Source organism: Lepidochelys kempii, chromosome 4 (genome assembly GCF_965140285.1).
Source record: "Lepidochelys kempii isolate rLepKem1 chromosome 4, rLepKem1.hap1, whole genome shotgun sequence".
NCBI classification, from domain to species: Eukaryota; Metazoa; Chordata; order Testudines; family Cheloniidae; genus Lepidochelys; species Lepidochelys kempii.
In genome coordinates this window covers 127984002-128005690 of record NC_136383.1, presented here as the reverse complement: position 1 = coordinate 128005690, position 21689 = coordinate 127984002, and the positions used below count along the sequence as shown (strand labels likewise).

General features: G+C 44.4%; 2 protein-coding genes across 3 annotated transcripts in view; one reads left to right on the top strand and one right to left on the bottom strand.

The window, feature by feature from the left end:
• Positions 1-21689, top strand: part of REEP1 (receptor accessory protein 1) — a 106500-nt gene that overhangs the window by 66990 nt on the left and 17821 nt on the right. For both annotated transcript variants that reach the window (XM_073342861.2, XM_073342863.2), the window contains one exon: positions 6462-6630. In XM_073342861.2, the coding sequence (XP_073198962.1) occupies positions 6462-6630 (169 nt within the window). The remainder of the gene's footprint in view (positions 1-6461; positions 6631-21689) is intronic.
• Positions 13708-21689, bottom strand: part of MRPL35 (mitochondrial ribosomal protein L35) — a 31698-nt gene continuing 23716 nt past the window's right edge. Inside the window, exons 5-7 of the mRNA XM_073342864.2 lie at positions 16866-16891; positions 16331-16759; positions 13708-14642 (exon numbers count right to left, since the gene is read on the bottom strand). Coding sequence (XP_073198965.1) covers positions 14353-14642; positions 16331-16759; positions 16866-16891 — 745 coding nt within the window. The 3' untranslated portion in view covers positions 13708-14352. The remainder of the gene's footprint in view (positions 14643-16330; positions 16760-16865; positions 16892-21689) is intronic.

Here is a 21689-nt window from a genome sequence, read left to right as displayed (position 1 = left end):
AGCCCAATTTCTCACGCTGCCTCCCAATCGCCAGAACTAAGAAAGCTGCCAGCATGCCAGTTAGTGGTACATGAACCTCACCTAGCACTGTTTCTAAACTGGCAGTAAATGCAAGAGCACTTAGCTCCTGTTGACACCAATGGAAATTCCTCATGTGAATTACAAACATGCCAGGAGATTTGATGCTCATAGGGTGAGGAGTGCCGAGGAGTATAAAGAGTGAAGTGGTGATACTTGGTGCTTTTTATGCAAGCACTTTACAAACAGTATGACTGTTCTTATCAGTGGCTATTATCCAGGATGGTCTGGGACATAACACCAGGCACTGGGTGTCTTTCAACTATCAGAAGCTGGGACTGGAGGATGGGATGGATCACTCAAAATTGCCCTGTTCTGTTCATTCCCTCCAAAGCACCTGGCATTGGCCAGTGTCAGAAGACAGAATACTGGGCTAGATGGACCATTGGTTTGACCCAGTGTGGCTGTTCTTATGTTCTTAACACTAACTCATACAACACCTGAGAGTTAGGTGTTATTTTCCCCATCTCTCCGATGGGGAAACTGAGGCAGGAGAAGTTAAATAACTCATCCGAGGTTACAGATGGACTTCCCTGCCCATCCCCTGTCACCATTTTGGGCAACTGCACCTGTATGTCCTCTCTATGGTCCTTCAAGGGCACCCCCTCGAGGCTCCTGGCTCCTCAACCATCACCTTTCTTGGGCAGAGATCCGCATCTCCCTCCTCACCAGGATTTTTTCCAGGCTGCTCAGTTCCCTGCCTACAGTGTGATATCCCCAGTAAGCCAGACTGCCAAAACAGGCCAGCACTTGCCCTTTGCTTTCTCTTCAGAGGTTATGAACAGCATGACTGCTAGCAGTTACAAGTTACCACACAGTTCTTTATAAGCAGCTAGATTTATTCTTAAGATGAAAGAATAAATATAGCTGCTTATAAAGTTCTAGATCAAGGACTTGGTAACAACCATAATGCGAGAACCTATACACATGCTAATAAGGTCCCAGCGTGGTTAAGCACTGGAATAAATTGCCTAGGGAGGTAGTGGAATCTCCATCATTGGAGACTTTTAAGAGCAGGTCAGACAGTCACCTGTCAGGGATGGTCTAGATCAGTGATCCCCAACCTTTCTTGTGGGAATAGCATATTGCTATTCCCAGAAGACTGTGGCGGGCGCCAGGCACCTTGCTGCCGAAACACTGCCACCAAGAAGCGGCAACGGCAAGAAGCGCCGTCGCTGAAATGCTGCCGAGAAATGGCAACGCTTCTCGGCGGCATTTTGGTAGAGGGGTTTCCTGCAGGCACAGAAAAATGCCCCGGCAGGTGCCATGGCGCCTGCGGGCACCACTTTGGGGACCCCTGGTCTAGATAATACTTAGTCCTGCCTTGAGTGTAGGGGACTGGACCAGATGACCTCTCTAGGTTCCTTCCAGTCCTATGATTCTATAATAATAAGCTTACCAGAGATCACTCCCTGACTCCAACAAAAGCTCTGGCAGGAAATTAGTCCTTCAAACCCCACAAAGAGGTTCCCAAGTTCATAACAGCCTGGGCTTAGAACCAGAACAACAATGAATAGTTCAGTCTCTCTTTTATACAGTTCGAGCCTTTGATCTTGGCCTAGTGAACAGGTGATCAGTAGACAATGGTCTCCTCTTCAGGGTGTAGCCTCTGTGCCTCGGTTTCCCAAAGGCTGGGTTTTGCATAACTGGGGTGGATTTCCCAGGAAATCCATGACACATGTACGGTCCCAAAAGACCAAGTATGGTCCAGGCCCACGGTAATATGTAACCTTCGCATTTAATACAACAGGCTCCAAAGACACATAATCTTAATTCAATAAGGTTTTTCAAGGATATTGCCACAGCTTTCACACTAACCTTCTCCCATCGTCAGCCACAGAGATGTGCATGCCTCCCAAGCACATCACAGCCCCCCTCAAAACCTTGGGCTGGCCTGGATTATGTTTGCCCCGAATGCACAGGCTCTGACTATTATTTTTTGCCAGTGGGTCCTCCACCCCTGCCCCACCCTGAGGCCCTGCCCTCGCTCCACCTCTTCCCGCCCCCACTCCGCCCCCTAACTCCCAGGCTAGCAAATGATTCCCAACAAGACTAGTGTGTTGAGGAACGTAATCATCAAAACCAAACCAGTCCATGCCAGGACTAGCAAACATTTCCCACTCAGATGGGATTGTCATGGGGACACCCAATGTCTACTCAGCTTACAGTGTGTGGCTTTTGTGTACTCCGCTCTAAAATCCTCTCCAGTCTCATCAGCAAAATATCTTAAAAGTCCTTTGCTGGTAACTAGATCAAATCCAACAGTTAGTCAGGGGGGTTGATAGTTTGTTTTTCACGTAACTTTTGTTGTTGCCGCTATTTTGGCCGAGTTGCTGTGTTTGCTTTTCATTGCAGAATCCCCCATACAGCTGAGGGGGCAAATTCTGCCCTCACTTACACCAGTTGGTGCAATTCCATTGAAATTTATGAGGTTGCACTGGTGTATATGAGGGCAGAATTTGACTCTAGTGTTTCGATATCAAACCCCCTTCTGCAAATGTTCACTAACTGCCTTATGACTTACTGTACTATACAAGCCCACAAAAAAATTGACAATGGTTAGGATGCTGGTGTGCTGAGACCACAGCCTGTCATGATGACCAATACTGTCTCATTGTTCTCTTGTACTCCCTCAGTCTGTCTCAATCCATCTGCTGTCTCTTGTTTTACACTGAGATTGAGAGCTCTTTGGGGCAGGGTTTGTCTTTTTGTGCAGTGTTTGTACAGCGCCTAGCACAATGGGGTCTTGGTCCATGACTGGGGATCGTAGGTGCTACTGAAATAGAAAGAAGGTTAAATAATAATTTGCTTCAGGGTGTAGTCCTGTCAAAGCCAGTGGGACCACAATTCAGTAGCCAGCACTATTCCCCATAGTAAATGTCTGTAGTACTGAACCCACAGTGTGGGTGCAGATGGGTCTGGTACTAAACATGGGACTACTGAACCAAAGTTATGGAGAAAGGAGTATTAATTTTATTCAGCATAATGCTGCATATGTGGTGGGGGTGGATTGGTGTTCAGTCACCTGTCAAGAAACCACTGATGCTGAGGTACAGTAACTACAGATTGGCCACATGTGATCATCACTGGATGGCTTAAAATTTTTGCTTTCACTAGGTGAACATCTTTGGGGTTTCTGTGTGGAGCCTTGGTGCAAAATCCTGCTCCCACTGAAATCAAAGGCCAAATTTCCACTGACTTCTAGGGATCAAGTCCTGTCTCAGCCGCACCCTTGCTGTATGATCTTTATCCTCATCTGAAGCAAAGGTCATTTTGGGAATCTCTAAGCACTTTTCTTATAAGCCTTGATTTTCATTAGCTGTCTCAAGGCTCCCTGGGGAAGAAGAGAGATGGTCTTGTTGTGCAACAGATTTCTTGTTTTACCTTGAGTGAATCACTTGACCTCTGTGCCTCAGTTTCCCCATCTATAAAATGACATTATCATCTTTCTAGCTTATAGGTGTGTTGTGAGGGATAAATGTTTACAAAATGCTTTGAAGATGGTTAGACCAAAGGAGTGATAAAAATCTAAATACTATTTATTTATTTGTAATTAAATTGCAATGAATCGGACCTGGCTAAAGAAGTTATTGGCCCATTTCTGATTTTATTTTTTAACAAAAATTGTTTCAAACATTGAGGCCATTTTAAGTTTACTTGTGCACATGAATTAATGTTTCTCCTATGAAGAGTCTCATTGGCTTCAAATGCAGCATTTTTTCTTCAGGCCTCTAAATTCATCTCCCATTAAAAGGTTATTTTTTAAATTTAGTTACAGATTTAAAAATGAATTGCCATAATAAAGATATTTCCAGATATTTCAGATGAAGACATTCAGAATGTATGTAACAATACATATCCTGACTTCTTGTTTTGGGTAACATCAAGGTTTCTTATCCTTCAAGATGAATTTATCTTGGTCAATATTTGCCTCTTAGGGTTGTGAATGTTGATGTTCAGTTCTGCAGATATTAATAGTTGCAAAGTTTAGAGAAACTTAGCATGTGATGTATCTAATCAGTAACTTTTAAAGCTAAATATCTCTGTGGTCTTTTGTACTATTTTTTTAGTTTTCAAAACTAAAGAGAATTTATTATATGTAGGGATTTAGATTCTGGATCTCGCAATTACATATGCATATGATGCATTGAAATCCCTGGGACTACTCAGTTGTGTAAAGTTAAGCACATTCATAGGGGTTTTAGGATCAAGGCCTAAGGCAGGAAAGAACATAAATTTCTTGACTCATCATGGGACTGTTTTGAGCCAGTCATGAGTCAAAATGTCTTTTCTGATGTATGTAACAATATCTTACTGTACAGTAAAGCCAGTTACTACAAATTTTTTTATTTATTATTATTATTTTATTTTGCTGTTTAATAAATATTGCTACTATATGTCAAGTCTTATTACTGGATAACAAACCTTATTACTGCATAACAGACTTTTACTGCAAATTTAACTAGAACTGCACAAAACTACATATTGGCCTTGCAAAAGTGTGTATGTGAAACCAGATGTTCATGCGTATTCATGAAAATTCACATATTTGACCAGTAATGACATTTCTCAGTTTGTGGAAGAAAATGTGTTGTTTCACTTTGAAAATGTTCAAATTCTGCTGTAGTCAAAGTCATGCCATTTTGCTAATTGGGCTCAGACAGACATGTTGGCAGGCAAACAGCAAAGATCGGTGATGAAATGGTGAAATTTTACCCATAGACTGCTGAAAAGGCAAGATTTTCCTATAAAGAGTGACAGTGAAAAGGTGGGGGAAATGAGCTGGAAATCCATGGGCCAAATCCTCAACTTGTGTAAACTGTGATAGCTCCATCGACTTCAATTGAGCTATGACAATTCATAGGATCCCCCCCCCTCAATGTTTTGGATATAACTTTTTCAAGAAATAGCAGGAATTTTAACATTTTGCCATTGTGTTTGTGATGAGCATCCTTCCATATGGCTCAGTAATAAACCTTGCTAGAGAGTCTATGAATAGTAATGCTTGTTCTTTATTCCTTACCCTAAAGAGAAGGAATAAAGAAACAAGCATGCTTTACTTTATCAGCAAGAAAGTCAAGCACATTCAGTGGTTGTTTGCTGTGTTGTTGTAGCCGGGTTGGTCCCAGAATATGAGACACACAAGGTGGGTGAGAGATCTTTTATTGGACCAACTTCTGTTTGTGAAAGCGACAAGTTTTAGGTGCTGGAAGAAGAGCTCTGTGTAGTTCGAAAGCTTGTCTCTTTTACTGACAGAAGTGGGTCCAATAAAAGATGTTACCTCACCCACCTTGTCTCAAGCACATTCAGCACAGATTTCATCACAGTGCCACATTATAACCACACTGCAGTTATAACAGTTATAGACAAATATAATGGACACACAGATTATATTCATACCTCATTTCTTTGTTCGGAAGCTCTCCATGGGACCATTGATTAGATGGCACTACTGTGGCGTAGCGTGTATTAAAAATAAAGCCACTCATCTCCTTAGTTCTAGACCAAATGAAGCTATCACTTGGTTGCAATAATAAAGGTAGCTTCTGAGAGTGGCCCAGAGACAGGAAGGAAAGTGGAAGAAAGGATTTAGGCATCCAGTCATGGGGAAGATAGGAGAGTGAAGTGGGGAAGATTGGATTTTTAAATTACCTCTGTTCAAGGGGCATGGTTGTCAAGATGAAAAACCAGCAGAGGGAAACATCTGTGTCCATGGTATTGTCACCACTCAAGAAACACAGCATACACCATCTATCTAAAATGCCCTTTTGTTTTAGAACAAGATAAACAAGAAAGAACAAAAGTAAAGTCTCCTAGGAAGAGCACAGTATATAGGCTAGTCTACACTAGAAAGGCTTTGCTATTATAGCTATATCATCATCTTATACTGACATAAGGAGCTTTTTTGCCAGTATAGTTAAACCACCTCCTTGAGTGACTTAGCTCAACAGACAAAAGGACTGTCTTGCGGGTATAGCTGTGTCTGCATGGCAGGTTTTGTTGGCATAGCTACATCAATCAGGTGTGTCCTTTTTTTTTTTTTGGACCCCTTTCTGACATAGTGTAGACCTGGCCCATGTGTCCCCTTTAAAAGGCTGCAGCAAGCCTGAGGGGAGAGAGATCTCCCGTCAACTTAATAACTCCTCCCTCCGTCAGAGGTGGTAGCTATGTTGGTGGGAGAAGCTCTCCTGCTGACATAGGGCTGTCTACACCAGCACTTAGGTCGGTATAACTGACCAGGAGTGTGAATAATCCACAACCCTGAGCAATGCATAACTTACATTTCTCAAAGTAACCTGTAGTGTAGACAAGGTCTTAGAAGGAGGGGAGCTTAAAATGTTGTGTCATGGACTCTGACTTGTGTGTATTGTTTGTTTGACCAGGGACAAGGGGCTCTGTCTGAGAGACTCAGGAGCTTTAGCATGCAGGATCTCTCAACCATTCGAGGAGACAGCAGCAGCCCTGTACCTCCTCCAGTCACTGTACGAACAAGCAGCAAACAGAGCAAGCCCAAAACATCCAGAAGTGCGTCAGAAAGCACGGGCAGCTCAGGTAAGTCTCAGCATTTTCCTCAGTCTTGTATTTTCTGGTGTTTTTTCTCCACTCACTGATCCTCAAAGTGGAGCAACAGCGGAATGCAGGAAGCACTGGTACAAGGACATGGAGATACATAGACGTTGCAATGCTTACGTTCACAGGATAGCAGCACACCACTGAAGCTTAGGGTCAGGGTAATTAAAGGAGGGAGCAAGATTGCTGTGTGATGGCCACCATTCTGGCAGACACCAAGGATTGAACCTTAAACTTCCAGAGAAGAAGAGTTTCTACAGCTTGAACTAATGCATTGGCTCTCAACCTTTCCAGACTCCCGTACCCACTTCAGGAGTCTGATGTGTCTTGCTTATCACAAGTTACAGTTCACTTAAAAATTACTTGCTTACAAAATCAGAGCTAAAAATACAAAAGTGTCACAGCACACTATTATTGAAAAATTTCTTACTTTCTTATTTTATAATTATATGGTAAAAATGAATCAATTGGAATATAAATATTGTACTTACATTTCAGTATATAGAGCAGAATAAACAAGTCATTGTCTGTACGAAATTTTAGTTTGTACTAACTTCGCTAGTGCTTTTTATGTAGCCTGTTGTAAAACGAGGCAAATATCTAGGTGAGTTGATGTACCCCTGGAAGACCTCTACCTACCCCGAGGGGTATGTGTACCCCTGGTTGAGAACCACTGTTCTAAGGAGTCAGGCCCTGGGGCTGCAGCAGATTCTCATCCTCTGCAGGGCAGCACAGAGCAGGATGTATGATACACATTAACAGTGGCTTACAATTGCACATAGACAAAACAATCCTGCCGCAAGATTGTGTCAATCAGGACAAACATGCTGAGCTGACAGCTCTCATGTACCAGTGGAGTCCGGTGACTGATGAATGTGGGTGGGTGAAATTGACACTCAGAGTCCATTTATCGTAAGGAGTAAAGAGTGTAGGGTAAAATCTTCAAAAGTCCGTAAGTGACACAAGTCCCATTTTCAGATGTAACTCAAGAGCTTAAGTCCCAATGACTTTCAGTGAGACTTAGTCCCATTTTCAAAAGAAAATTAGGAGCCTTACGCTTCTACGTCACCTAATTTTGAAAATTATACCCATGCCATAGTGTGTATTTTGTGTGAATTAGGTGCACCAGTGCCTACCCTGCCTGTCCTCTTGAATCACCACTGAAATGTACAGTAGATATTATGACAGTCATATTTTAAGATAATGCACTATAGACAGACAACTCATGAATAAAACCGCTATCAATATATGTGTAAGGATAGATGCCGAGATTTGAAAGCTATTTATGAGGGATGTCCCGTAAGTGTGGGGGAAGGGAGAGGAATAGGAGCAATTGCCTCTGAAATGTATTTGATTGGATTCAGCTTCTGGGAGGACAAAAACAGAAAAGCAGCACAAATTTTGCTTTGTCAGAAAAGTGTGGAGGTCAGAAGAGGGAGAGATTTCATTATAAAGATTTTTGCAAGTTCAGGTGTGAAAAGCTTTGTGGGCCCAGATCCAAAATGTGTGGCTTGAGCAGATAAATTTCAGATAAATTAATCTGAAAGCTTGTTAGTTAGTAGATTGTCCCAGACAATGTTTTCCAGAACTCTTCTGTATCACCCTCAGACCAAAACTCCTGTAACTGCCCTGCTTGATTCTGGGGAGAGGTTAGGTTCTTCTGGAAAGCAGCAGGTTTGTCAGCATTTGGAGGCTGGTCAGTGAAGTGAAAAGTAGAGTTGTTTGAAATCTAGTAGTTTCAATTCCTGGTGGGGTCTGTGTAAAGGTTTGCTGGGTTTCAGATTTATGTGAATTTGCACCTCTCAAGGTTTGCTTTGAGTCCTGGGATCTACCGGTAATGTCTGTTCCGTGGTTACCACTATCATCATATTTGAGCATCTTGCAATTTATAACCTTAAGAATTTGTAAGGATCTCTGGTGATGTTTTTTCATCCCCCCATTTGTAAAGGTTTGTCTATACACAAACCTACACCAAAATAATAAAATTGCTTTTAATTCACACTTGTATTATTCCAGTGCAAGTTTGTGTGTGAACACACTTGGCTCCAATTTGTGTGTCATATTTTGTTTTATTAACAGGACACTCTCAATCTGACATAAGAGGGTTCATAACAAAATAGGACATTCTTAATCCAAAATAAGTGTTCACATGCAGACTTCCACCAAAATAACCAATAAACCTGCTTTAGATATTTGTTTGATCTTGTGAGCAGACCAGCCCTTGTGTTTTGTTCTTGCTGATTTTGGCCTGGTTTCACACTGACGCCAGACATTGACCTCGGCTCTTCCAAAGCTGGGCCTTGGTTAACCGAACTGTTCATGAACCGTTCAGCAAAGCTGGGCTGAGTTCAGAGTCCCTCACAAAATCAAGGATCCAGGTGAATTGTGTGTGATTTGATGTTTTGTAATAAAATTTGTGAACAGTGTGTGTGTGCAAGTGAGAGATTTGCCAGTCAAGCAGTACCATGTCTGGAGAGCCATGGACAGGGGTAAGCAGCTGGACTTCCCACCCTACTGCAACCAGAGTGCACTCACACTCCTTTGGCAGAAGAATCCTAGCACCAGCAATGTAAGTTAGAGCAGGATTCTTTCCGCTCTAACTTTGTGCTGAGGCCAGGTGGCCCTGAACTGGGAAGATGCAGCCGGCTCCCTGAGGCTGCCACGGCTCTACAAAGTGGAGAATCAGGGCCAGACTGGGGTTTTCTTATAACTTCTCAAACTAAGGATTTGCAGAGCAGATGCTAAGTGCATGACAAATTGGTCATTTGGGTGTTCCCAAACTTCGATGCATCTACTAACCACAACGACTCTGGGAGTGAACATATGATGGGGTGGGGATGGGAGGCAAAATATGTCTATTACATGAACTAAGATACATATTGGGAAAATAAACCCCCTTGAAGGGATTATCTGTAAGTGAGATCAGAACTGCTGTCTTTCACTCTTCCTGCTATTTCTTTTTTGGACAGCAGCATGGTGAGTTAAGCAGAGCCTTAGGAATTGAGTTTAGGGTTTGGTTCTGATCTAATCTATCTATCCCATAGAGTTTCATCTTGCCCCCCTTCACTGTAGTACCTGACTGCCTTCTGTGTAAAATCGATAGCAAAGTCCCTAGCAGACCTCATGGAGTATTCATTAGGGGTATGGAATGGCTTCCGAATGAGGAGAGATTAATAAGACTGGGACTTTTCAGCTTGGAAAAGGTGAGATGTCATTGAGGTCTATAAAATCATGACTGGTGTAGAGAAAGTAGATAAGGACGTGTTGTTTACTACTTCTCATAACACAACAACTAGGGGTCACAAAACTAAATTAATAGGCAGCAGGTTTAAAACAAATAAAAGGAAGTATTTCTTCACACAATGCACAGTCAACCTGTGGACCTCCTTGCCAGAGGATGTTGTGAAGGCCAATACCATAACTGGGTTCAAAAAAGAACTAGATAAATTCATGGAGGATAGGTCCATCAATGGCTATTAGCCAGGATGAGCAGGAATGGAGTCCCTAGCCTCTGTTTGCCAGAAGCTGAATGAGCGACAGGAGATGGATCACTTGATGATTACCTGTTCTGTTCATTCCTTCTGGGGCACCTGGCACTGGCCACTGTCGGAAGACAGGATACTGGGCTAGATGGACCTTTGGTCTGACCCAGTAGGGCCATTCTTATGTTCTTATGAGTCTCCGGCACCTCTCTTTTACACTGGTTTTACACTGACATTGACTTGAGTGTGCCGGTTTGAAACAAGAATCAGGCCCTCAGTGATCAGATGGCTCGATGGATCAAACCTTGCTTTGCAAAAGCCATTTCCTCTTAGTGTCAATGTTTCTCTTCTCCATGTATAGGGATCAGTTGGGGGCATACATGGTAAGGACCAGACTGGGAGCAATTTCTCAGATGTTTTAAAAGACAGGTGCCACTTGCCTGCAGGTGAAGGTCACAACTTGTGAGTTACCAGTGCTTTGGGACTGAAGGGTTCTGTAGAACTCCCTGGACCATTTCCATCCCAAGTGTAACACCACTGAAGTACAGCCTGTTGAGTCCTTGCGAGAGAAAGATTTTGACACTCTGTCCATGTCTGATTTGTAGTGATAGTAATGACCATTCTGATGTAATGCTCAGAAGCTGGGTGAATGACTAAACCAATGCTTCCAACATAACTCCTCTGTAAATCTATTGAATTAAATAGATCTGTATGGATACAAACCCTACATTATGGAGCTGTGTGGTTATTCTCATATAACCTCCACACGTTGTGTGCAGGGTGGCTTATTCAGTCTTACAGAGACTATTAAAGGCTTGTCAGAGGGCAGTGTTATCCAGTGGTCTGAGCACAGGACTGGGAGCTTGGAACTTCTGTACCTAACCCCTGCTCTACCACTCCCTATCTGCAGTGGCCTTCAGTAAAGCATTTAAGATCTCTGTGTCTGTCCCCCCATTGTTACATGGAGATGGTAACACTTATCTACCTCACAAGACTGAGTCATGATTGTACAGAGCTTGAGAAGAAAAGTTAAGTGCTTTCTAAGTGTTATTGTTGATGCAGCACAATTGATTCTTAATGTTCGGCTCCTCTTTCAGTGTGCTCATGTTGTTCGGTGTGCCGAATCCTCAGAGGTGAGTGCTGGATTCCACGCATCCCTTGTGCGCACGGCTGCATTCACCTGCGATGTCTTGCTGTTTTTATTCTTGCTCCCTGGCTTTCTTAACAAAGAGGACAACTGAATAAGGCTGGGGCAACAATGAATGAGTTTGTAACTGTGAAAAACGAGACTCGGGGCTGCGCTGTGTGTGTTTCGTTGCTAACCATGCATTTCCGTGAGCTCTTTCTTTCACTCACTGACCTGCATTACAGAGGCTGTGGAGTGCTTTGACTTCAGCCCTGTGGATATTGGGGAGTTTTGTGCCACCATTGCTCCACCAGTGCAAATCCCCAGCATAGATGCATTGTGCCAGTGTAAAACAGGGCTTGCTCTGCTGCGATTGTGACTAAGCAAGAGAAAATGACCAGGGTACATCACACCAGTCCCAGCCTCGTCTTGCACTGGTACAGTGTGTCTACACTAGGGGTTTGCACAGATGTCACTACGTAGATGCATTTACACCAGTACAGATTTCTCTAACATAGACCTGGTCTATACCTAAAACTTAGATTGACCTCGCTACATCGCTCAGGGCCGTGAAAAATTTCACCCCCCTGTGACGTTGTTAAGCTGACCTAAGTTCTGGTGTAGACACTGCTAGGTCAATGGAAGAATGCCAACCTAGATACCACCTCTCAGGGCATGTCTACACTACAAACTTTTGCCGCCACAAGTTACGTTGGCATAAAGCCGCCACAGTTACTTTAGTCCTTGTGCACATGCAAACTTTGCTTCTTGCGTCAGCGCTGCGTGTACTCAGTAGGAGTGTTTCTGTCGATGCGCAATGTGGTGCACCATGGTTAGGCATCCCAGGGTGCAACTTGCCGCCATTCAGCTCACTGACTTTTTGGGAAGTTTTGGCAAAGCATGGTGGGACAGAAATGAGTTGGACAGGGTTAACTGGGACTGCAGGGTCAAGTTTCTACCCTGTCGTGCCATCTTTATCCCATAATTTTTGCACTTATTTTGAAAATACCATGAACCTGCATGGGACCTGTCGCTGTACGGCATCTCTGACAGAAGCATGGAGCCTGCTCAGCTTTGCACAGTTATCATGAACATTGTGAGCACAGGACGCATGGTCCTCCAGTATTTGCAAAACCACAAGAAGCGCCGTGGGGAACATGATGATTTCCTAGAGGTCAGATTGCTGTTGGATGTGGCGAGAACCAATTCAGGGTTGGTGGTGGTGGTCATGGAGCAGCTGGAAATGGCAGTGTGCCACTTCTGGGCCTGAGAAATGAGCACTGACTGGTGGGCTCGCATTGGAATGCAGGTTTGGGATGACGAGCAGTGGCTGCAGAATGTATGGATGTGCAAGGCCACGTTCCTGGATCTCCAGCACAGGGACACCAGAATGAGAGCTGCACTGACAGTGGAGAAGCGAGTGGCAATTGCACTATGGAAACTTGCAACCCTGGATTGCTACCAGTGGGAAATCATTTTGGAGTCGGAAAATGCACTGTGAGGGCTGTTGTCATGCAAATGTGCAGGGCCATTAATCGTCTCCTGCTATGCAGGGCTGTGACTCAAGGCAATGTGCAGGGTATAATGAATGGATTTGCAGCAGGGTATAATAATGCGTATTATTGCCGCTCCAGGCCAATAGGGGCTGCGGGAAGGGCGGTCAGCATATCCCTTGGCCCGCGCCACTTCCCGCAGCCTCCAGAGGCCAAGCACGGCGAACCGCGGCCAGTGGGAGCTGTGATTGGCTGAAGCGGCGGACGCTGCAGGTAAACAAACCAGCCCGGCACACCAGGGAGTTTCCCTGAGCAAGCAGCACCCCTAGTTTGGGAACCACTGCATTAAAACCTTAACAAATTTTTGGAACAGAGCTTAAAGAATGAGAAGTAACATTCATGTCCATTATAGTTACACATACTACATCGTGGCTCTCACGGCTCAGTGTATTTGAAGCTGTGGTTGTACTTAATGTCCCCTGGTGTGCAGTAGGGATGCGGCCCCTGATGCCACGTGAAGTGTTGATTGGGATATAGGGAGGTGCTGTGATGGAGCTCTCCATGGACTGCAAAGGGATTTTTGAGATGTTAGGGGGCTTATTCCTTCACCCACTTACTTCCCTGATCCTTCTCGCATGAACAGAGAGCAACAATACCCGAAGTCCAAAGGTGCAAACAATTCGATGTTTATTGGGGTGAACTTCCAGCAAGCATGATTCCAGTTTCCTTCCTTAGTGTCCTCCTTCCCAGCTCTGACACCACAGAGCCTTACACCTGTGTCCCTGTTCCCATTCCTGCCCTTAGCAAAACATTATTCCAATTTCCTTACCCCCATTCCCTGTTCCCATTTCCCCCTTTAGCAAAACATGATTGCAATTTCCTTACCCCCATTCCCTGTTCCCATCTCCCACAACCACCCCCACTCCCCCCCACACCCACACCCCCTCACTTCCTCATTGACTACAGATTATATAGTAAAACTTGAGTTCCGCTTAGCTATACCTTAACCAATCATTTTCCTGAAATTTAACTAACCAATCCTAACATATTGTAACATGATTATGTAACCAATTATATCCCACCACCTTAATTAGTTTACACCCAGCAAAATTAATTATACAGCAGACAGGAACAATCACAGAACCAGACAGAGATTATACAGACAAACAAGAGCAAAGTGGGAACTATAATGACAAAACAATACAGAAGTGAGGATTTCACATCCCAGTATTGATAAGTTCTTGCCAGACAGGATGCTGTTTCCTTTTACATTTTCTAGGCACTTCCCTTTCTCTGGAGGCGATAGGCATTATCAGGACAGGATTGTATTCCTAACAGCCCAATAGCACCTTCTTTCAGTGTGACTAGTTTGGAATGTGAGGATGTGACCGGTCGCTTCCTAGCTTATGGCTGCCTCTGCTGCTTAGCCAAAGGCCTTAGCCTAAGAACAGGGCCTCAGACTGTCACAGTAAGAGAAGGCCCTTACACCAGCAGACAGTGATTTTGATTCTTTCTTTTATACCTCTAGAACTAGCCAAGTGATAAGAATACCCCTAAATTCTTAAAGTACAGGCCTTTGCAGACAGGCCTGAATATCTTTATCCTAACAGTCCACAAGAGTCTGCAGCATCCATGTTTGCTGCCAGAGAAGCCCCATTATATTCCAGTGCATCTCCCTCTCTGACTCCTGGGCCTTTCTCCTGTCCACTCTTTCCTTCTCCATATAGTTTGCAATATTCATCCTCCAGATCCCCTGGTCATGGTCTGATGCAGCACTGGCTTGTAGGATCTCACTGAACATGTCATCTCGAGTCCTCTTCTTTCTCCTCTTTATTGGGCTCAGGTGTACCCTGGGTGTGGAGGGGGCATCCCTCAAGGCTTTAGCAACAGCAGCTGCAGATAAAACACACAGAGGTACCATTGTCAGTATTGTCACAGCAGAAGTGAAGAATCAGAATTCCCGTCCCTAGCTCCTCTAAAGTTTTAAACCAGACATGGTTATTGACACTTCTATTTCAGAGGGCTTGTACATGGCACCTCTCACAGCCACAGATGACCAGTGCCTGGTGATAGTGGGGGGGCAGAGAGAGGGCAGCCAGCTTCAGCAGTGTTACTGAGCATGGTCAATCTGGGTGAGCGTGCTCAGTACAAGCCAAGCAGCCAGTCTGGGGTGGGTGGGCTCATCACCCCTCATGCCCCCCCATGTGTCACCTCTGCTCACAGCACCGGCCCTGGTGAGTATGGCCTGAGATCGGAATTGCTCGGTTGCATGAAGCTATGAATATAGGGCAATGGCACTGAATATCGGCATCATTTTCTACTGGGGGTGATTCTAGCTGATATCTCACTCCTGAGGGTAACAAAGGCACTGAGAGCACAGCTGCTGCTGGTGTCCCAGAGCTGCCTGAGCCCATGTGCCACTAGCCTCTTTACTGAAATGGTGACTACCAAAGTTATTGCTAACTGTCGTGGGAAAGTGTCCTACCACAGAGGTAGAAATAAGGCAGCCATGCCTAGAAACCTTCAGGAGAGGATTGCAGAGTACCTCCATGAATGTTTCATCAAGGATTCAAGGGACATCCCTGTCAGGGTTCCCTCCCCACTCTGAACTCTAGGGTACAGATGTGGGGACCCACATGAAAGACCCTCTAAGCTTATTTCTACCAGTTTAGGTTAAAAACTTCCCCAAGGTACAAATTCTTCCTTGTCCTTGGACTGTATCACTGCCACCACCAAGTGAGTTAGACAAAGATTCAGGAAAAGGACCACTTGGAGTTCCTGTTTCCCCAAAATATCCCCCCAAGTCCCTTCACCCTCTTTCCTGGGGAGGCTTGAGAATAATATACCAACCAAATAGGTAAACAAGGTGAGCGCAGACCAGACCCTTGGGTTTTTAGGACACTAAAAACCAATCAGGTTCTTAAAAACAGAACTTTATTATAAATAAAAAAATAAAAGAAGCACCTCTGTAAAATCAGGATGGAAGGTAATTTTACAGGGTAATAAGATTTTAAAAACACAGAGGATTCCCCTCTAGGCAAAACTTCAAAGTTACAAAAACAAGAATAAACCTCCCTCTTAGCATAGGGAAAATTCACAAGCTAAAACAAAAGATAATCTAATGCATTTCCTTGCTTTACTTACAATTTTTGTAATCTAGATGCTTATTTCAGGTAGGGTTTTAGGAGATGGTTTTTCCTGCCCTGGTCCCTCTCTGTCCCAGAGAGAACAACAAAGAGAGCACAAACAAAAAAACCTCCCCCACAGATTTGAAAGGATCTTCTTCTCTTATTGGTCCTTTTGGTCAGGTGTCAACCAGGTTATTTGAGTTTCTTAACCCCTTACAGGTAAAGGAGGGATTTTATGCTACCTTAGCTGTATCTTTATGACAATCCCTGTGTACATAAACGAACTGCTCCACATGTGACCCCTGCCTGACTCTACAAGGGAAAGAAAAGCAGATAACAACTCTACCTCTCTTTGTGGTAATATACCTCTTCCAGATTAATGAAAAGTCATTAGCTGTGTCCTGCTAAGTTGGAAACGCCATCACTGTAACGGGAAATAAATTACACGCTTACCCGAGGTTCCTTCCCCAGCATCGGGCTCACTTATGCTCGACTGGTGGGACTGACTAGACTTCACTGGAGTCTCAAACAGGTCCTGGTTCATGGCATAGTTGGATCCCCCAGTCACATGTCCCCCATCCTCCTTGTCCTCACTTTTCATGCCCGGGGCTGTGTCTCGGGCTCCTGGGAGGTATCCACAGTAGTGTGCAGGGTAGCATTGGGGTCTCAGCAGTAGCCGTGCCTCTGTAGCAGCTGGAGTGTAGACATGCCCTGTAGTTGGGGGGTTGGCTGTCAACACTGTTTTCAGCACCACATCAATTAGATCAGTTCCTTGCCAGACGTAGGTCATATCCTTCCCTTTGCTCTTTATCCTGGTGGGAGGGAAAAGTCCTTTGTTTTGAGTGTGCCATGAATGGAGGGTTGGGCTGCAAGGGACATTACCTAAAGGTAAATAAAAACAAATCCTTGCTGTATTATTTGCTGATGGCACCTTAGGTAATTAGCAGTGAAAGGGGTTTAAAATATATTCTTCAGCCTTTGTACTTACTGTTTATTGTGTGTACTTCTGTCACCCTGGAAATGCAACAGCACAAAGATCAAAGGGTTGCAGTGCTCCCACACCTTCTCCAGCCATTCCTTTCCACAGGGCCCATTCCCCTCACCCACACAGCCTCAGGGCCTGATTCTCCATTGCTGCCTTCTTGTGTAGCCATTTGCCTACCTGCAACATTAATGCTCCATGATCTGGTGATTCTGACCTGGTAGCTTTTTACAGACACTTGGCACAGGTGGACAGGACTCCCCTTTGTCTGTCAGGGTTGGCCATCAGGACCAGGTAATTGGTCACTGTCCCTTTTCTTTCAAGTTCAGTTTCATTTTTTGGTTCTCAGGCACTAGTACAGTTTTGCAATGAGTGAACAACACTGCAGGACCATACAAAGACTGTTTAAAGCGATTCATATTAGATTTCAGAAGTGCCCCTATTGCTTTAAGAAACTCTAGGTTTGGACTATAAACTTGTCTGACAACATCGATTTGAATCCAGAAGTGTTTCTCATAAAAAAAGGGCTTAATCCTTAACATTGTCAGGTATAGAGCTTACTACCATGAGGAAATCTTACTTATGTCTCTGAAAGGGGGTTATTCATGTTATTAAACCCAGGAGTTCATGTGTGGCCTGTGTTAAACTTTACACACTGCCTTTAAGATTTTCCTTTTCTTATTCAAAATAAGCATTTACAAATAATTCAGCCACTGGGAGCATGTTGGTAAGAATACGCTGAAGCTCCATCTTGTGCCTCTACAAGCTGCCCTTTCTCTGGCTCCAAAGCAATAGTGAACTGGTCCCTGAGTAAATTAGATGAGTGTATCTTCTCAATTCTGCAAAAAGCAGGGAGAAAAGCAACCCAGCTCTGTACAAGAGCTTGAGAGATGCTAAGTCTTTCTACACTGTTATTTATCCTTGAGACAAGGTGGGTGAGGTCATATCTTTTATTTGACCAACTTCTGTTGGTGGGAGAGACAAGCTTTGGAGCTTACACAGAGCTGCATAGGCTCGGGAAGTAGCAGTGTGGGGGATGCTCCAGCACCCCCAGGTTGTCTGCCTGGGGTCCCACTGCCGGCTCCAAGCCCCTGCCACCCAGGGTCCTGACCACTGGCCCCACTACTGCTTGGGGCTCCACTGCCGGCCCCTGGTCCTGCTCAGCCGCCGGTCCCGCTCGGCCACCAGCCCCGCACCCCAGGTCTTGCTGCAGGCCTGGGGTGCTGCTCAGCTGCAGCGTCCCAGCCGCGGACCCTGCAAGCGGGGTCCCAGCTGCCAGGGGCCTGGGGGCTCTGCTGCCAGCCCCAGGGTCCCGCCCAGCCACTGACATCACATGTGGGATCCCAGCCGCCTTACCCCTGTCCCCGTCCGTGTCCCTGCCTCCCGGAGCCACAGCCCTGCTCCCGGCCCCAGCTCTAGGGGCGGTGAGGGGCATGGATTGTTTAGCCAACTAATTAACACTTATTTCAAATGACAGGTTTCAGAGTAGCAGCCGTGTTAGTCTGTATTCGCAAAAAGAAAAGGAGGACTTGTGGCACCTTAGAGACTAACAAATTTATTTGAGCATAAGCTTTCGTGAGCTATAGCTCACTTCATCGGATGCATTCAGTGGAAAATACAGTGGGGAGATTTATATACATAGAGAACATGAAACAATGGGTGTTACCATACGCACTGTAATGAGAGTGATCACTTAAGGTGAGCTATTACCAGCAGGAGAGGGGGGCGGGGAGGAACACACAGGTGATATGGTGTGTTTTGTCTTTCATCATTTTCCTCTCTGAGTTCATTGGAGAGTGTAGTGACTGTCTGGTTTCACCCACATAGTTGCTATTGGGGCATTTAGTGCACTGGATGAGGTACACCACACATTGTGATAGGCATGTGTAGGGCCCAGGATCTTGAAAGGTGTGTTGTGGGGAGTGTTGATCATTGTAGCACTGGAGAGATGTCTGCGAGTTTTGCATCTGTCCTGCTGGCAGGGTCTGGTGCTGGCTTACGTTGGTGTGTACTGGTCTGTGGGGAGTTTGCTTCTGAAAATGAGCTTGGAGAGGTTGCAGAGGAGGGGGTGTTGTTTGAAGGCCAGAAGAGGGGGTTTGGGAAAGGTTTCTTTCAGGATGGGTCCCCATCAAGTGTGGGTTGTAGTTGTTTGATACCCCAAATGGGTTCCAGTGGGGGTGGTAAGTGACAACAAGGGGTGTGTTTCTGTATTGAAAGCTGGTTCTCTCTGGATCCACGGGTCCTACACATGCCTATCACAACATGTGGTGTACCTCATCCAGTACACTAAATGCCCCAATAACAACTATGTGGCTGAAACCAGACAGTCACTACGCTTTTGAACGAACTCATACAGGAAAATGATAAAAGACAAACACACCACACCACCTGTGGGTGAACACTTTTCACAAAGCAATCACTCTATATCTGACCTCTCAATCCTCATCCTCAAAGGAAACCTGCACAACACTTTGAAAAGACGAGCCTGGAAGCTTAAATTAATAAATTTTCTAGACACTAAAAATCATGGACAGAATAGAGACACTGGATTTATGGCTTATTACAACAATCTGTAACCTAATAATACCCCCCCCAGCTGCCTTTCCCCCCTCCACACCCTCCATTCCCACTTTCTCCCCTGACTGGAGGGACTGAATGGTCCCTTGAAATATGTGTTACCTACTTATTCTAAACAATCTGTTCCCTTTTGTATTTATCTGTGACACTCTGAGTACTTGTCCCAGACCTGAAGATCTCTGTGTAAACTCGAAAACATGTCTCTCTCTCTCTGACAGAAGTTGGTTCAATAGAAGATATTAGCTCACCCACTTCGTCTCTCTAATGTCATGGGACTGACACGGCTACGATAACATATTTATCCTCATTTAGCACACACATTGTGTTCAATGCTGTACAAGATGCAAGAATAAATATAGTCTCAGCCCCAAAGGGTTTATTGTTTAAACAAGCAGGCACACAAAGCTTGTCTACACTAGGAAAATTAGAGGCCACTTTATAGCCATGGTGCAGCTGTAGCCATGGGAGCAATAGCATCAGTGCAAGTGCAAGTAAGACTCCATTGTTTTTCTCACGGAAACCTGCTCCTGTATCATTCATTCATTTATTCATATGAATGTAGTGTCTCAGAGGCCGAGGTATGGACCAGGACTTCATTGTGCTAGGCGCTACACAAACACAGAATAAAAAACAGTCCCTGCCCCAAATGTAAAACCATTATTTTTATTGGAAAACAGCATTGCAGGAACAATCTGCTGCTCCTGCTCCATGCATAATGCTCCACGAATGTCATTCACAGCCCAAAACATTACTCAGGAAACAGATATTAATAGTAATAAAAAACCAGGAAAAGGTATCATGAGCCAGAACATTTATGGCACAGTCCTGTTCCCTTTGCTGCAGATGAGGGTTTTGCCATTGGCTTCAGTGGAATAGGAGTTGACATGCAGCTGGTTACAGGTGTCATGGAATGTATTTTCCCATTTTTATTAATCTACAACCCCTTGATTTCCTCAGAGAGAGAATAAAGGGTCGGCTAAGCACGCACTGGAATCACTCCAAATCAAGTAGATCTGTCAGGATCAGACTACAGTGGAACCCTCTTATACTGGAGCTGTTTGTTTCACAGAACAGCTTAATTATGCAGTTTGTTCACTCTAACTGGCCTCACAATCTGCACATTGCAGGGTACTGATATAATTCAGGACAATCATCCTCCTTTTCTGTGAACAATTTCACTAACTCCAAGCCCATTGTAAATGGGTTCCACAATACACATGAAAATGTGTCTTCTTGACAGTTCCTGTGTCAGCCTTTCTTACTCTGACTCAGTGGTATGCCTTTTCTGGCAAAGTTCCCTCCAGTGGCTTTTAAAGAAGTATTTGATTTACTTCTACTATATTAAGGCCCTGTTGAAAGATCAGGCTATAACATCAGGGAACATTGATACTATGAAATCACAACTTGGTTCCATTCTGGGATCTTCAGAAAGGGTTAAATTAATATCCCCAGTGATGCATGCTTGTTTGTTGGATGCTGGCTGTATCTGGAAAATGCACAAATCCTGATGGGATATTAAACAAGCTTTCTTGGAATTTGCACTTTTAAAATAAAAGCTGCTTTTTTTTTTTTTACTAAATACTCTCAGCTCAACCAATCTTATCAGATAGATACCTTTGCACGGATGAGAAGAGCAATTTCAATTCTGATAGTGAATAAGTACATCTGAAAGAGATTTAACAAGCAGAACTGTGAGGAGCGCTGTTATGATAGCAAACACTGTGCTTTTGGTGAGGGACCCTTATCAGTAAAATACTGATCAAAAACTGGGAACAGTAAGAAATGTTTAAAGATGTTGCATCCGATGAAGTGAGCTGTAGCTCACGAAAGCTCATGCTCAAATAAATTGGTTAGTCTCTAAGGTGCCACAAGTATTCCTTTTCTTTTTGCAAAGACAGACTAACACGGCTGTTACTCTGAAACTTAAAGATGTTTGTGACCAATGGGACTATATGCCTGAGCAGGGCTGAGGGTTGTGCTCCCAAATGGATGACCAATACAAGAATGTGTTCCTTTAAAGCAACAGTGCAGTTGTAACACGGGATCCCAGACTTGGTTGGCAGACTCAGTTAGTCATGCACAATGTGTTGCCATGTAAAGCCGGCTCCTGGAGCTCTCCCAGTAAAATAAAGTTGGATGTTTTCTGGTGTGTCCCCACAAGGCAGGGAGACATGTCATGTACAACCAGTGGCAGGGTTCTTAGGGTACAGCTGATCATGATCTTAAAGGCACATTCACCAAATTGTGCATTTT